The 13,788-nt window shown below is 46.9% G+C and overlaps 1 protein-coding gene across 3 annotated transcripts in view; it reads left to right on the top strand.

The window, feature by feature from the left end:
- Positions 1-13,788, top strand: part of AK9 (adenylate kinase 9) — a 179,333-nt gene that overhangs the window by 133,168 nt on the left and 32,377 nt on the right. For all 3 annotated transcript variants that reach the window (XM_075597602.1, XM_075597600.1, XM_075597601.1), the window contains 2 exons: positions 10,804-10,928; positions 13,175-13,394. In XM_075597602.1, coding sequence (XP_075453717.1) covers positions 10,804-10,928; positions 13,175-13,394 — 345 coding nt within the window. The remainder of the gene's footprint in view (positions 1-10,803; positions 10,929-13,174; positions 13,395-13,788) is intronic.

Here is a 13,788-nt window from a genome sequence, read left to right as displayed (position 1 = left end):
TGACAGCTAATAAACCATAAACAAAAGAGTCCCCATGTGAACGAAACGGACAGTATACGGTAAACAAAAATGCTAGTATGAACACAAGTGTAAAGCCCTATCAGAACATGAGGGGCCAGTGTCCATAATATACTAACAATGCTAATTAGCTTCACCACAAAACACTGCAGAGTAGCAGCTTATCACATTAATACTTAGTTCCCAAAGAGGCTCAAAATAAAGCTATACAATAGTATACTGTCCGTTTCGTTCACATGGGGACTCTTTTGTTTATGGTTTATTAGTTGTCATTTTATGCATTTTGTCAGTTTTTAGCTTGTAATAAAGTTGTATACGTTTGTATACGTTTTAGTTGTGTTATAGTTAGGTTCACGTGGATATTTCCCATTTGGTCTGTAATAATTTGATATCAGTGGTACTAGTTATTTAACTAGTACTTTATGTATATTTTACAGTTTACGAGTGCAAGCTTTAGGGACTTTTAGTGACAACCTCTTGTCACTTATCAGTGTTCTCTTACATAATTTCCCTATGCACCATTGATTTCTTTCTTTTGTAGTTGGTGAGCAAGGTGTTTTTGTGTTTATTTAACTCCCTAGTAAGATCACACACCGGGCCGGAGGTATAATAACAGGAACGGTTTATTGTTTGTACACCAACAGCAGTACATGGCAATCTTCTGCCCAATGCAGTCCCACTCTCAGCTACCCACTGAAGGATGGTCCTTGGACCTTCACCACAGGCCAAGGGCACCCGCAGCAGTCCAAGTTCTTCCCTGCCCCTCTAGCAGAGGCAGATGTATGGTCCACACTCACTCTCCCCCGAACGGAAGAGGACCAGAGAAGGCCCAATAGTCAGGCTCTTGGCTGTGTGACCTGCCTCCCTCGAGGGGGTAGAGGTACTACTAAATTTTGGTGTGTCACCGCCCTTAGGCATCAGGTCTGTCCATGATTGGACATGCTCAGGCCTGATGTTACCACCTCCCACTGTCTGAATGGGATAGTAATGACACAAAGGTAATATAAAAAGAATGATGCAGAAGATCTGTAAATGCACAATTCCTAACATCTGCTATACAACAATACAAGAGAATATATTTATTACAACAATCTAATAAACCATTTCAATGTCCTGTTGATCAAGTGGGGGGGGGGGGAGAAATCACACCCAAACAGATTTTGTTGCATAATTCTATCCCACGCATAACAAGTGAGGCGTTTGACAAAGTAAAGCAACCAAGTATAAAAGCATATGCACTGCCAGAGAAAACAGCAACAGGCACCTCACAATAATTAGTGAATCATTTAAACCAAAGGGGCACAAGTTAAGAATTCTATCCTAGAACGTTCAGTACTGAAAATATCAAAACAAATGCAGAAGATTGACCGTAGCTCATTGTTACACACTACTATGTGATTGAAATGACACAGAGTGCTAAAAGATTTCCACTCCATACTAATAGAGGGGGAACCACTGAAATAAATCTCACCAACCCTTTAATCTTGCTGTACACCCATCAAACTTCAAGCAATACTGCACAATACGTTACTCTGCAGACATGTATGTAACGATTCAAACATTATTTAAAAGGACAATGGTCATGCTCAGGATGCAGTGAAGCATACATTTTTCAGGCCAAAATATGTAAACGGGGATGCTGCACCAGAGATGACACACATTGGCAATCTTATTCTTAACCCTTTCGCTTACAGAGAGGCATGAACCGTATTGCTTTGCAGGCCCCTGTGAAAGGGAAACATACCATAATACACACACACATTCAAGAGGGAAAGATCATTAAGGAAGTTAACAAGTCTACTCCAGTATCAAAAGCGGGAAAAATGGAACTTAAAAATGGTTTTCTGATATACTATTCCTGTTAAAATGGACAAGAAGCAAAAGGTGACACGCTGTGTGCTCATTTGCATGTCATTACCCAGAATCCCTGACTGCAGTGGAAGTACTGTATCGTAAGAAATAATGGGAAAAAGCAGGGTTGCGGACTTGGCTGAGACGTGAATGTGCTCACAAGTGGTATTTTTATTTGCTGACATACTATCATAATTGTTTGGTGATATTTTGCTTAGCCCTTGTGACTAACTGATTACAGCAACGTTTAAACTGGTATGTTTTCGCTGTATCTCTAGTCTTCTCACTGTCTCCCTACTGTACTCTCTTAACCGAGTGTATCTCCTCACTAAACATGTGTCATAAACTGCAATACCTTTTATTGTACCAACAAGAGAGTTTTTAACACATGTGATGGTATGTACAGAAAATCTTACGGGTCTTTTCTTCATGTGTACCAGTTTGTATTAGTGATGCCCTGGAACAAGCGCATCCATAATGACATATGTCACTGTATTCAACTAATTAACTTTCTTAGACTTTCGACGTCTTAGTGCCATGGTTGAAGTTCTATCAGACCCGTTATTATTAACATGTATAAAGAAAAGAACTGCTTTGTTAAACATACAAACTGAAGCCCCTTTTGTATTGTGTTGTATGTCTTTATTTATATAGCGCCATAAATGTACATAGCGCTTCACAGTAGTAATACATGCTGTAATCATATAAATAACAGATAATATAAATAACAGGTCATGGGAATAAGTGCTTCAGACATAAAAGTAACATTAAGGAAGAGGTGTCACGGTAACTCATGACAAGGTATAACAAACACCAAATATCTGGGTTGAACTGAACGAGGCTTAGATATAATAAAATATATTTATTCCTTAAAAAGGTGAACACAGCAATATAGTACAATTAACAGGCAAGAAGGTAACACTTACTTAGGGTTGGGGGAATGGAGAAGTATCAGCTAGCAATTCTCCAGCAATCCGGTGACATTCAAGATGAAATCAGAAGAACAACTAAAACTGTAGGGTTGACACAGTTTATATACCTTTGTAACCCTATTCTTAACATTGAATACAGACTATTGGTGAACAATTATCTGTATCCAATCCCTAACGTGGAAACACAGTTTAACCCATGCCCCCCAGCTAGTTAGCCCATGCGTACTGGGACTCTGAGGGTCTTATTTCTGCATCCCCATAATTAAATCAGGGGCGACGACCAGTCTACCAGATGAAGTATCTGGCAGGATCTTCATTGTTTGTAGGTGTAGATATAACACTTACAAACCACTCCAGTTTGATGCTTCTCCGCCCTCAGGTAAACAATTAGAGTGATATGGAAAATAGCTGAAGCGCTCAAATGCAGGTATATCTCAAAATGATAATAAGCCAGACCACTGTACCAGGGTACTAACAATTGATATAGTACCTATTGTGTCATATAATGGGTACTATCCTCCTGAAGAAAGGTGGTGTGTGGTGCAACCCACTCACCATATGTCTCATTGGCAGGTTCCCCTGAAAAATATGCAAATACTCACATCCTGGTAGGGCAGGCAGGCAGGCTGTGCAGCTACTCAATGCAATACAGGGAAAAGGGAGACCAAAAAGCGCACCAGCACAAACGGAGCAGGAAGAAACCAGAACAAAAAAATGATTAAAAGGGCACTTTAATGTGGCAAAAGACCCATCCAATGCATTTCGAACGTCGCAGCGTCGTTCGAAATGCATTGGATGGGTCTTTTGCCACATTAAAGTGCCCTTTTAATCATTTTTTTGTTCTGGTTTCTTCCTGCTCCGTTTGTGCTGGTGCGCTTTTTGGTCTCCCTTTTCCCTGTAAACAATTAGAGTGGCAGAGTCTTTTGATCAGTACTTGGTTCTTAGTGTAAACAATCAGGGCAGTTAACTTTTGATCACAGGGCTTATGCTAAATCATCCGGCTGACCTTCCTGACCTATTAGCATAGCAGATGGAGTCTGCATTTTCAGAGCAGATCCAAAATACCATATACACTTTAATATCTTCACAGATTAATAAGTTCTGTTCTGGTGGGCCCAGTGGGTCGAAATTTGCCATTTTTTAATGTCTACAGTGACTCTACATATTGGCCAAATTTCAACTCTCTGCGACCTCCAGAACCGGAGATACAGAAATGCACTTTAAAACATTTTTAAAATACAGGATTATAATGAAACATGGGAAATGGGGAACATACATTTTCCTGACATGACAAGGTGTAAGCCACATTCCTGGACCACAGTCCAGTTAACCCCTTGCCTCCCTGGTGAGTTCAGGGGGTGGCCATATGGGGTGCAACCCCTTTAATACCGGGCCAACCCCCCTCTCCCTCTACACCTCCCCTTCTTAATGGGTGACCTGTGGCCCACTGGCCCTAACGGGGAGTGGGGCACTGCTGGCACCCTTAACGAACTCAGTCTCAGAGGGATAGTCCTGATGTGAGAGTCCATCAGCATTGCTGTTTTCACTACCCTTTTTGTGCTGAATAGTAAACTCAAACTCTTGCAAGGCCAAGCTCCACCTTAGCAACTTGGCATTCTCCGCTGAGGCCCTCTGCAGCCAACTCAGGGGGTTGTGGTCTGTGAGGACCGTGAAAGCCCTTTCATACACATAGGGCTGGAGTTTTTTGAGTGCCCACACAATGGCCAAGCACTCTTTCTCAATGGTGGCCAAATCCACCTCTCTTGGGAGTAGTTTTCGGCTGAGGTACACCACAGGGTGCTTGCTCTCTACCGTCATCCCCCACTTGGCTCAACACAGCCCCAATGCCATAGTCCAAGGCATCAGTCTGTATAAGGAAATGTTTGGTATAGTCCGGGGCAGCCAGTATTGGGGCCCCAGCAAGCGCAGTTTTCAGTGCCTGGAAAGCAGTTTCACAGGCAGAAGTCCAGGTGATAAGCACAGGCAGTTGCTTCTTGGTCAAATCAGTCAGGGGTTTGGCCTCGGCGCTGTATTGTGGGACAAACTTCCTATAGTACCCTGCGGTGCCCAAAAATACCATGACCTGTTTCTTGGTTTTTGAAACAGGCCACTGAACTATGGCTTCTACCTTGGCTGGCTCTGGTTTGAGGTGGCCTCCACCCACCCTGTGCCCTAAGTACAGGACCTCTGCCATCCCTACCATACACTTAGTGGGTTTCAAGGTAAGCCCAGCCTCCCTGATCCTATCCAGCACCGCAGCTACATGTCCTAAGTGGGAGTCCCAGGAATTACTGAAGATAGCAATGTCATCTAAGTAAGCCCTGACATAGCTCTGCATCCCTTCCAGTAACCTATTGACCAGGCGTTGGAAGGTAGCCGGGGCATTCTTCATCCCAAATGGCATCACCAAAAATTCATAGAGGCCACTTGGAGTGATGAATGCTGACTTCTCCCTAGCCTCCAGGGTCAGTGGGATTTGCCAATAGCCTTTGCTCAAATCCATAGTGGTCAGATACTTTGCCCCCGCGAGTTCATCCAGTAACTCATCCATGTGGGGCATGGGGTAGGCATCTGACACCGTCCCAGCGTTGAGCAAGCGGTAGTCCACACAAAACCGGATGGTCTTGTCCTTCTTAGGGACTAGAACTACCGGGCTTGCCCAAGGACTCTGGGACGGAGTAATTACCCCTAGGGTCAGCATCTCCTCTATCTCCCTTTCCATACTGATCTTGACCTCTGCTGACACTCTATAAGCGTGCTTATGCAGTGGCTGCAGATCCCTTGTGTGCACTGGGTGTTTTGTGAGATGTGTGTTTCCTGGCATGTCAGTGAAGAGGGCCCTAAACTTAGCTAGCATGTCCCTGGCTTCTACCTGCTGCCTAGCACTTAACTGTGCCCCTATCTCTACCTGCTCCACAGTGTTTCCCTGCCTAGCCTCCCCTAGATCATCAGGCAGAGCATTGCTCGCCGGATCCTCCAGTAGTGGGCTACAAATGGCCATCACTGCTCCCATACTCGGTGCTCTGTATTCTTTCAGCATATTGACGTGATATGTCTTATGCCTCTCAGGCTCTACCTGTACAACGTAGTTGTACTCATTCACCTTTCGGATAACCGGGTACAGTCTCGACCAGGCAGCCATCAACTTGTTCTCCCGAGTGGGTTTGAGAACAAGCACCTGCTGTCCTGGGATGAATTCCCTGCTACGGGCATTCCTGTCATACCATTGCTTTTGCTTGGTCTGAGCGGCCCTGAGGTGGTCCTGGGCCACCCCCATGAGCATCTCTAACCGGTCTCGGAGATCTACTACATACTGGATCACTGAAGCACCAGTAGCAGTAGCCTCCCCTTCCCATCCCTCACGGAATAGGTCCAGAGGTCCACGTATTCTGCGGCCATATAGTAGCTCGAAGGGGGAGAAGCCTGTAGATTCCTGCGGTACCTCTCGGTAGGCAAACAGCAAGTGCTGTAAATGAATCTCCCAGTCTTTCCCCTCCGCCACTAAAAAGGTCCGAAGCATCTGCTTCAGGGTACCGTTAAACCTCTCACATAATCCGTTTGTCTGGGGATGGTAAGGGGTAGTGCGCCGGTACTGTACACCGCATGCATCCCAGAGACAATGTAACAGTTCACTCATGAACTGCGACCCGTGATCAGTTAGGATCTCACTAGGGAAACCTACCCTAGAAAAAATGTTCAGCAAAGCTGCTGCCACTGTCTTGGCATCTATGGTGCCAAGCGCTACCGCCTCAGGGTACCGGGTGGCAAAATCCACCACCGTGAGGATGTAGCGCTTCCCTGACCTGCTAGGAATCATAAGGGGTCCTACAAGATCCATCGCTACTTTCTGGAAGGGTTCCCCTATTATCGGTAGGGGTTTCAGGGGTGCCTTCACACGGTCGCCCGCCTTACCCACTCGCTGGCAGGCATCACAAGAGCGGCAGAAAGTGCCCACATCTCGAGATGCCCCCAGCCAGTAGTAACGCTGTAATAACCGGGCTCGCGTTCTGTTGACCCCCTGATGTCCCGCTAACGGAATAGAGTGAGCTACCCTTAACAGTTGCTGTCGGTACCCCTGGGGCACTACTAGCTGTCGCTTACTGGCCAATCCCTCCTCTATCCCTGGGTTCCCTTCTTCTCTATACAGGAGTCCCTTATACCATAGACAGTGCTCAGTGCCTTCCCCTGCCTGAGATTCGGACGCCCGAAGTCTCACGCCGGCCAGGGTAGGGTCTGTCTTCACTGCCTCCCTAAACTGGGCTCCTAATTCTGGCCAACCCTCCAGTCATGTCATTGTCCGGAGAATGGGGAAGGGTGAGGGGAAACAGTAAGTCAGTCTGTGGTTGCAACTGATCCTGGCTTACCTCCCCGGTCTCCTCTGCGCCCTCCGCTAACGTTGGTCCCAAAGGCTGGGGGACTGGCGCCGCACCATTGCCGCTGTCTGGCTCCGGGTAACCGCCGCCACAGCAGCGGGTTTGGGCACTCGGTCGTAGGTGCAGGTCATCGGACCCAGATCGTTGCCAAGAAGAACTTCAGCATCCAAACCGGGTAAAATCCCCACCTCCCGCACACCTTGGCCCTTCCCCCAATCCAAAAAGATTCTGGCCACTTGCAGGAAACGTGGCTCTCCGTCGGCCACAGTGATCTGTATCCCAGGGCCTGGGAGTAATGCCTCTGGCCGGACCATATCAGGTCGGACCAGGGTCACTGCAGCTCCTGAATCTATCAAGCCGACTGCTTGCCGGTCACCGACTGTGACCGGGGTGAGATGTCTGCTCCGGCCGTCCGTCTGCTGCAGGTCCGCACTGAGATGTCCTCCGCTCCTGGCTGTAGGCACTGATGAAACCGGGACAGGTGTGGCATGGGACGTCTCGCTGGGAGTTGGTTCCATGACCGGTCCGGAGTCTTTGGTGGAAGCCACCAGCATGCGGGCTACCGGCTTCGCAGCTGGGGTGCATTGCCCCTGATGGGGTCCGCCGGAACGCAGCGGTTCCGGGCAATCTGGTCTGATGTGACCAGGGCGGTTGCAGTTGTAGCACCGGCGCTCGTGCCGGAGCTCCCCCGCCTTCGGTGGACTGCTGCCCGCAGGCGGCCTCTAAGTCCATTGGGGGTATTGGCAGACTTTTTGGCCGGTGCCACCGCCGCCTTGGCTACTGCTTTGGTGGGCATCAGGGCTCAGCTGGCCACATAGTCGTCTGCAAGCCTCGCCGCCTCCTGGTAAGTCTTGGGCTTCTTGTCGTACACCCAAGCCCTCACCGCCGGCGGGCACTGCTGCATGAGCTGCTCCTGAAAGATGAGGTCCAGCAGGCGTTGGTAAGTCCGTGCCTCATAGCCCTCCACCCAGCGTATCCCATACAAAGCCATGCGGGTCACGTAGGTAACATAGGACTCCAGGGGCTGCCTCTCTTCTTGACGGAATTTACCCCAGTAGGCTTCAGGGGTAAAACCGTACTGAAACAGTAACAGTTCTTTCAGGTGGTCATAGTCATCAGCATACTCATCTGGAAGCGCCATCATCGTCTGCTTAGCCAAGCCGGACAGTAAGGGGTCCAAACGTGCAACCTGATGCTGGGGAAGCACTTTGTACCGCCGACACTGTGTTTCAAAGTTCTTTAGAAAACTGTCGATCTGATCGGTACCTTCCACGAACTTGGTGAGACTGTGCTGATCCAGTTTCAGTTCATCTTTGTTGGGTTGGACAGGGGGGCAATAAGCGGGTCTGTTCACTGCCATAGTGATAAACTGCAGCCGCTCCTCCGGTGTCCCTCTGTCACCCCACGAAGTAATCAGTGCCAACATTTCAGGGGTGAACGGACTGGTAGCCGCAGCAACCAGTACCCCTCCTGTTGCACTGCTCCCGGGAGGTGCACTCGTTCCCTCCCCGAGATTCCACCGCCCTGGCACTGGGTTCCTTCCCTAATCTCCGGGTGGCTGTATAAGGGCAAGCTGAGCCGTATCCTGAGGCTCTGCAAGCCGGGCTTCATAGTCACCGATTGTGTCAACCATGTCTGCGACCTCCTGGTTCTCATAGGGCAGTCCATATTCACGGCACTTGTCCTTCAGCTGAGCTCGGGTCCTCATGTTGGATGAGCCTTCAGCGTCGCTCATGGTTCACGGTCGCAGCAGTGAGGTGGTGTTACAACTTGTGTTAACTGTTGCACTACTGTGTGTTCAATATCTTCAGTCCCAGAAACTCGCAATTCCCTTCGAGTTCCCACTATATTACAGGGTCCCGCAGTACACTGTAATACAGGTTCAGTTCAATCCCACCTCTGCCACCAGTTAATTATATGCTTGTCACGGTAACTTATGACAAGGTATAACAAACACCAAATATCTGGGTTGAACTGGACGAGGCTTAGATATAATAAAATATATTTATTCCTTAAAAAGGTGAACACAGCAATATAGTACAATTAACAGGTTAGAAGGTAACACTTACTTAGGGTTGGGGGAATGGAGAAGTATCAGCTAGCAATTCTCCAGCAATCCGGTGACATTCAAGATGAAATCAGAAGAACAACTAAAACTGTAGGGTTGACACAGTTTATATACCTTTGTAACCCTATTCTTAACATTGAATACAGACTATTGGTGAACAATTATCTGTATCCAATCCCTAACGTGGAAACACAGTTTAACCCATGCCCCCCAGCTAGTTAGCCCATGCGTACTGGAACTCTGAGGGTCTTATTTCTGTAGCCCCATAATTAAATCAGGGGCGACGACCAGTCTACCAGATGAAGTATCTGGCAGGATCTTCATTGTTTGTAGCTGTAGATATAACACTTACAAACCACTCCAGTTTGATGCTTCTCCGCTCTCAGGTAAACAATTAGAGTGGCAGAGTCTTTTGATCAGTACTTGGTTCCTAGTGTAAACAATCAGGGCAGTTAACTTTTGATCACAGGGCTTATGCTAAATCATCCGGCTGCCCTTCCTGACCTATTAGCATAGCAGATGGAGTCTGCATTTTCAGAGCAGATCCAAAATACCATATATACTTTAATATCTTCATATATTAATAAGTTCTGTTCTGGTGGGCCCAGTGGGTCGAAATTTGCCAGTTTTTAATGCCTACAGTGACTCTACATATTGGCCAAATTTCAACTCTCTGCGACCTCCAGAACCGGAGATACAGAAATGCACTTTAAAACATTTTTAAAATACAGGATTATAATGAAACATGGGAACAGGGGAACATACATTTTCCTAACATTACAAGGTGTAAGCCACATTCCTGGACCGCAGTCCAGTTAACCCCTTGCCTCCCTGGTGAGGTCAGGGGGTGGCCATATGGGGTGCAACCCCTTTAATACCGGGCCAACCCCCCTCTCCCTCTACAAGAGGAGTCCCTGCTCCGAGAAGCTTACAGTCTAATTGGTAGGTAGGGGAACGTATAGAGACAGTAGGAGGGAATTCTAGTAAGTGCGTCCTTTTGGCTTTTTAGTAGTGCTGCTGGCATAGCCTTGCACAGTTTCTAACTGTAAAGAATCATCTGCATCAATTTGCTCCAGAAGCCACTTACATTTATCTGGATTCCATATAACAAGAAGTTACAAATTATTTGTTTTTGCAAGTATTTAAACAAAATGTTTTACCATGGTAACCTCCAAAGCTAAAAATGTGGAAAATAATGATTTAAACACTAAAACCGTCTCCTTTTCTCTTAGAGCAGGACATGCTTGGGTCTACCATTATGAGTTTAACTCGTATAGGCCTATTGGGGAGGATTGCTGCTTTAAGCTTTATAAATCTGGTGATTCTTTTGCTAATATTGTGCTCATCCTGAAAAAGAACAAAAATGCTGCTTAGTAAATCTGTTCCTATTGGTCCTGAACAAAAGAAATCTCGCCTACTATTAAAGTGCTTACATATTTTTTTTTTCCACTCTCATTGCTTGAAACCGACTTTGATGCAGCATAACTATAATGTAAGAATCAACCAATATTTCTACACTTTTCCTGTACCATTAATGATATATGCTTTGTCTTACCTCTAGAAGGAAGAAGTGATTCTTACAAATGAAGAAGCAGCAGTCAAATCTTACCTAGTGGATAGTGAGCCACTGCCGTCAGAACTGCTGGATGAGATTGTAGCAGAGTGGTGGAAGAAAGAACCGTTTCGGTAATCTAAAAATGAAGAAATATTATTCTAAGCTTTGTAATCTTGTAAGAAGTCATTGCCACTAAATACGTTAGTGAAAAATTATATGAACAAATATTGGAGGACTTGTTCACCCTCTACTACAGGCCTGCACAACAAGCGGCCCGCCTGCACTCATTGTGCGGCCCGCGGCGGCTTTCTGCTCACCCTCTCCCTCCCTCCCAAGTCCTCTCTACACCTCCGCCTCACTCCCGAGTCCGCTATCCCGTTCCCCCACGAGCCCGCTCCCCCAAGATCCCGTCTCTCCCCCTCCCCCAAGAGCCCACTCTCCCCCTCCTCCAGGAGCCCGCTCTCCTCCTCGAGCCATGGCAGCAGCGCGCTCTAGCATTGAGGCACTTCCATGCCTGCTGCTTGCTAGAGTGCGTGCGTGAAGTCCTGCCCCTGCTCTGCTGCCTCCTCCGCAGCAAACCAAGGTAGGGGGGGGTCATTGGAGGTGCAGGGGGGAGTCGTTGGAGGTGTGGAGGAGTCATTGGAGGTGCAAGCGGGGTGATTGGAGGTGCAAGGGGGTGATTAAAGGTGCAAGGGAGGGTCATTGGAGGTGCAAGGGAGGGTCATTGGAGGTGCAGGGGAGGGTCATTGGAGGTGCAGGGGGGGTCACTGGAGGTGCATGGGAGGGTCATTGGAGGTGCAAGGGGGGGTCATTGGAGGTGCAAGGGGGAGTCATTGTAGGTGCAGGGGGGTCATTGGAGGTGCAGGGGGGTCATTGGAGGTGCAGGGGAGAGATGTGTGATGCAGGGGGGGAAAGTGATGTGAGGTGCAGGGGGGGAGTGATTTGAGGTGCAAAGGGGGTGATTTGCGGTGCAAGGGGGGTGATTTGCGGTGCTGGGGGGTGATTTGAGGTGCATGGGGGGTGATTTGAGGTGCATGGGGAATGATTTGAGGTGCATGGGGAGTGATGTGAGTTGCAGGGGGAGAGGGATGTGAGGTGCAAGGGGGCTGGGATATGTGTGGTGTGCAGAGGGTTATTGTGTGTTTGATGTGGAGGGGGAGTATTATGTGTGTGGGTGAGGGGGAGAGATGGGGGTATGAGAGATAGATGGGGAGTATCGCAAAGGTTGATAGAGAGGGGTTCTGGGGGGAGATATGAGGATGATAATGAAGGGTGCTGGTGGAGATATGAGGATGATGATGAGGGGAGATATATGAGGATGATGATGATGAGAGGTGCTGGAGGAGAGATGATGATGATGATGATGATGATTTTACCCGTGCGGCCCAAACATTTTTTCCTTGGAGCAGTTCGGCCCTTCTCACTTTACGAGTTGTGCAGGCCTGCTCTACTACCAATTCTATAATACTTAGGTGATAAAAGTGTTGCTTTTTGTGTGTTTTTAAAAACGTAAAGTTTTATTTATTGAAGTATAAGAACACGCATCAAAATATACTTTAACCCTTTTGCTGCCAGAGGGGCCTGCAAAGCATTGCCACATAATGTGTTGCTGCACCATTGGAAGTGCTTGAGTTAAATGCTTATGACTCACTGTAGGTTCCTTTGTCATGTTCCACTCTGAGTTTACCTGACCCTAACATCACTAAAATAAATCGCCATTAGTCCGGTCTGGTTTATCTGAATTTGGTGATAAATTATATATGCTGAAAATAGTATTTCAAAACGTGATATTTACGTTTCAGAGTTGTTGTTTTGTTCTCTCATTCATTCACGTACAATATGCAAACGGATTCTGGGTTTTACAATGCTGTAGTTTTCATGTCGGTGTCCTCGTCCGATACCTTATGCTCATTCACTTGAATGGGCTGTAAGATGTCTTGTGGCTTTGTACTGCTTAGTAAACACGGCCCAATGTGTCTATATAGTTGTTTACTCTTCTCTGTCAATTAGGCAGATTGTAATACATTACATGGAAAACCTTTCAGATATTCCTCCTAAACTAAGAAGTTGGTTTGGCAGCCATACTGAGTAACCCCCCTCCTGGAGTGCTGTGAATTGGCGACAAATATTTTACCTCCCAAATAGAATCTGTAGGGGTAAATTCAGACGTTTTCAGATATGATATTTTAGAGCAAGACAGGTATATTAGCTACAGTATGTTATATCCATACTCTGCTTCTTAAATTCTTCTAAATCTTGCAACATTGTGCTAATCTGTCCCACAGCACCGCCCAATGGGTTAAAATATTTAATAAATAAATAGTAATTCTGGTCATCATATGCTGATATAAAATCATGTGTTGTCTTTTCCTACTAGCTCAACTGGAGTCATTCTAGATGGATTCCCCAGCACACTGGAGGAGGTTCAGTACATAGCTGAGCGTGGCTTTTTCCCAGATATTGCTGTCTTCCTTGAAGTAGAAGAAAATGACATTTGTGACCGACTCCTTCCTCCACGCTTAGCAAAGTGGAAAGAAAGACAAAGGAAAAAGCAGGAGTATAAGCAGAAAGTGAAAGAAATGAAGAAGAAACGAAGGGTAAACATGTTGTTTTGTTTTTACTTGTAATTTCAGTAATTGAAGATGCTATTGCAGGCTCTCCCATATCGTAAACCTAAATAATTTTTACTAACTGGTCTCCAAACGTCCCCCTCTCCCCCTGCAATCTATTTTAAATGCAGGCAGAATTGGCTCACTACCACTTGTATAAGGCCAGGCATATAGTGCCCGCGACGGCGACGGGTGACGTCACCCATCGCCGTCGCCACCCCCAAAAGTTGAATTTTGCTTTGAAGCGACGTCGCTAGCGACCTGGCCATTGATTGGTTCAGAGGCAGTCACATGTGGCGACAGCCTCTGAAAAATCAAATTTGACCGGCTACCAAATTTTTGGTTGCGACGTCGCTCCCGTCGCGTCGTGCTTACAATAGCG

Source organism: Ascaphus truei, chromosome 4 (genome assembly GCF_040206685.1).
Source record: "Ascaphus truei isolate aAscTru1 chromosome 4, aAscTru1.hap1, whole genome shotgun sequence".
Lineage (NCBI taxonomy): Eukaryota > Metazoa > Chordata > Amphibia > Anura > Ascaphidae > Ascaphus > Ascaphus truei.
Note: the sequence above shows the minus strand (reverse complement) of the source record. Positions and strands in the feature narration are given on the sequence as shown.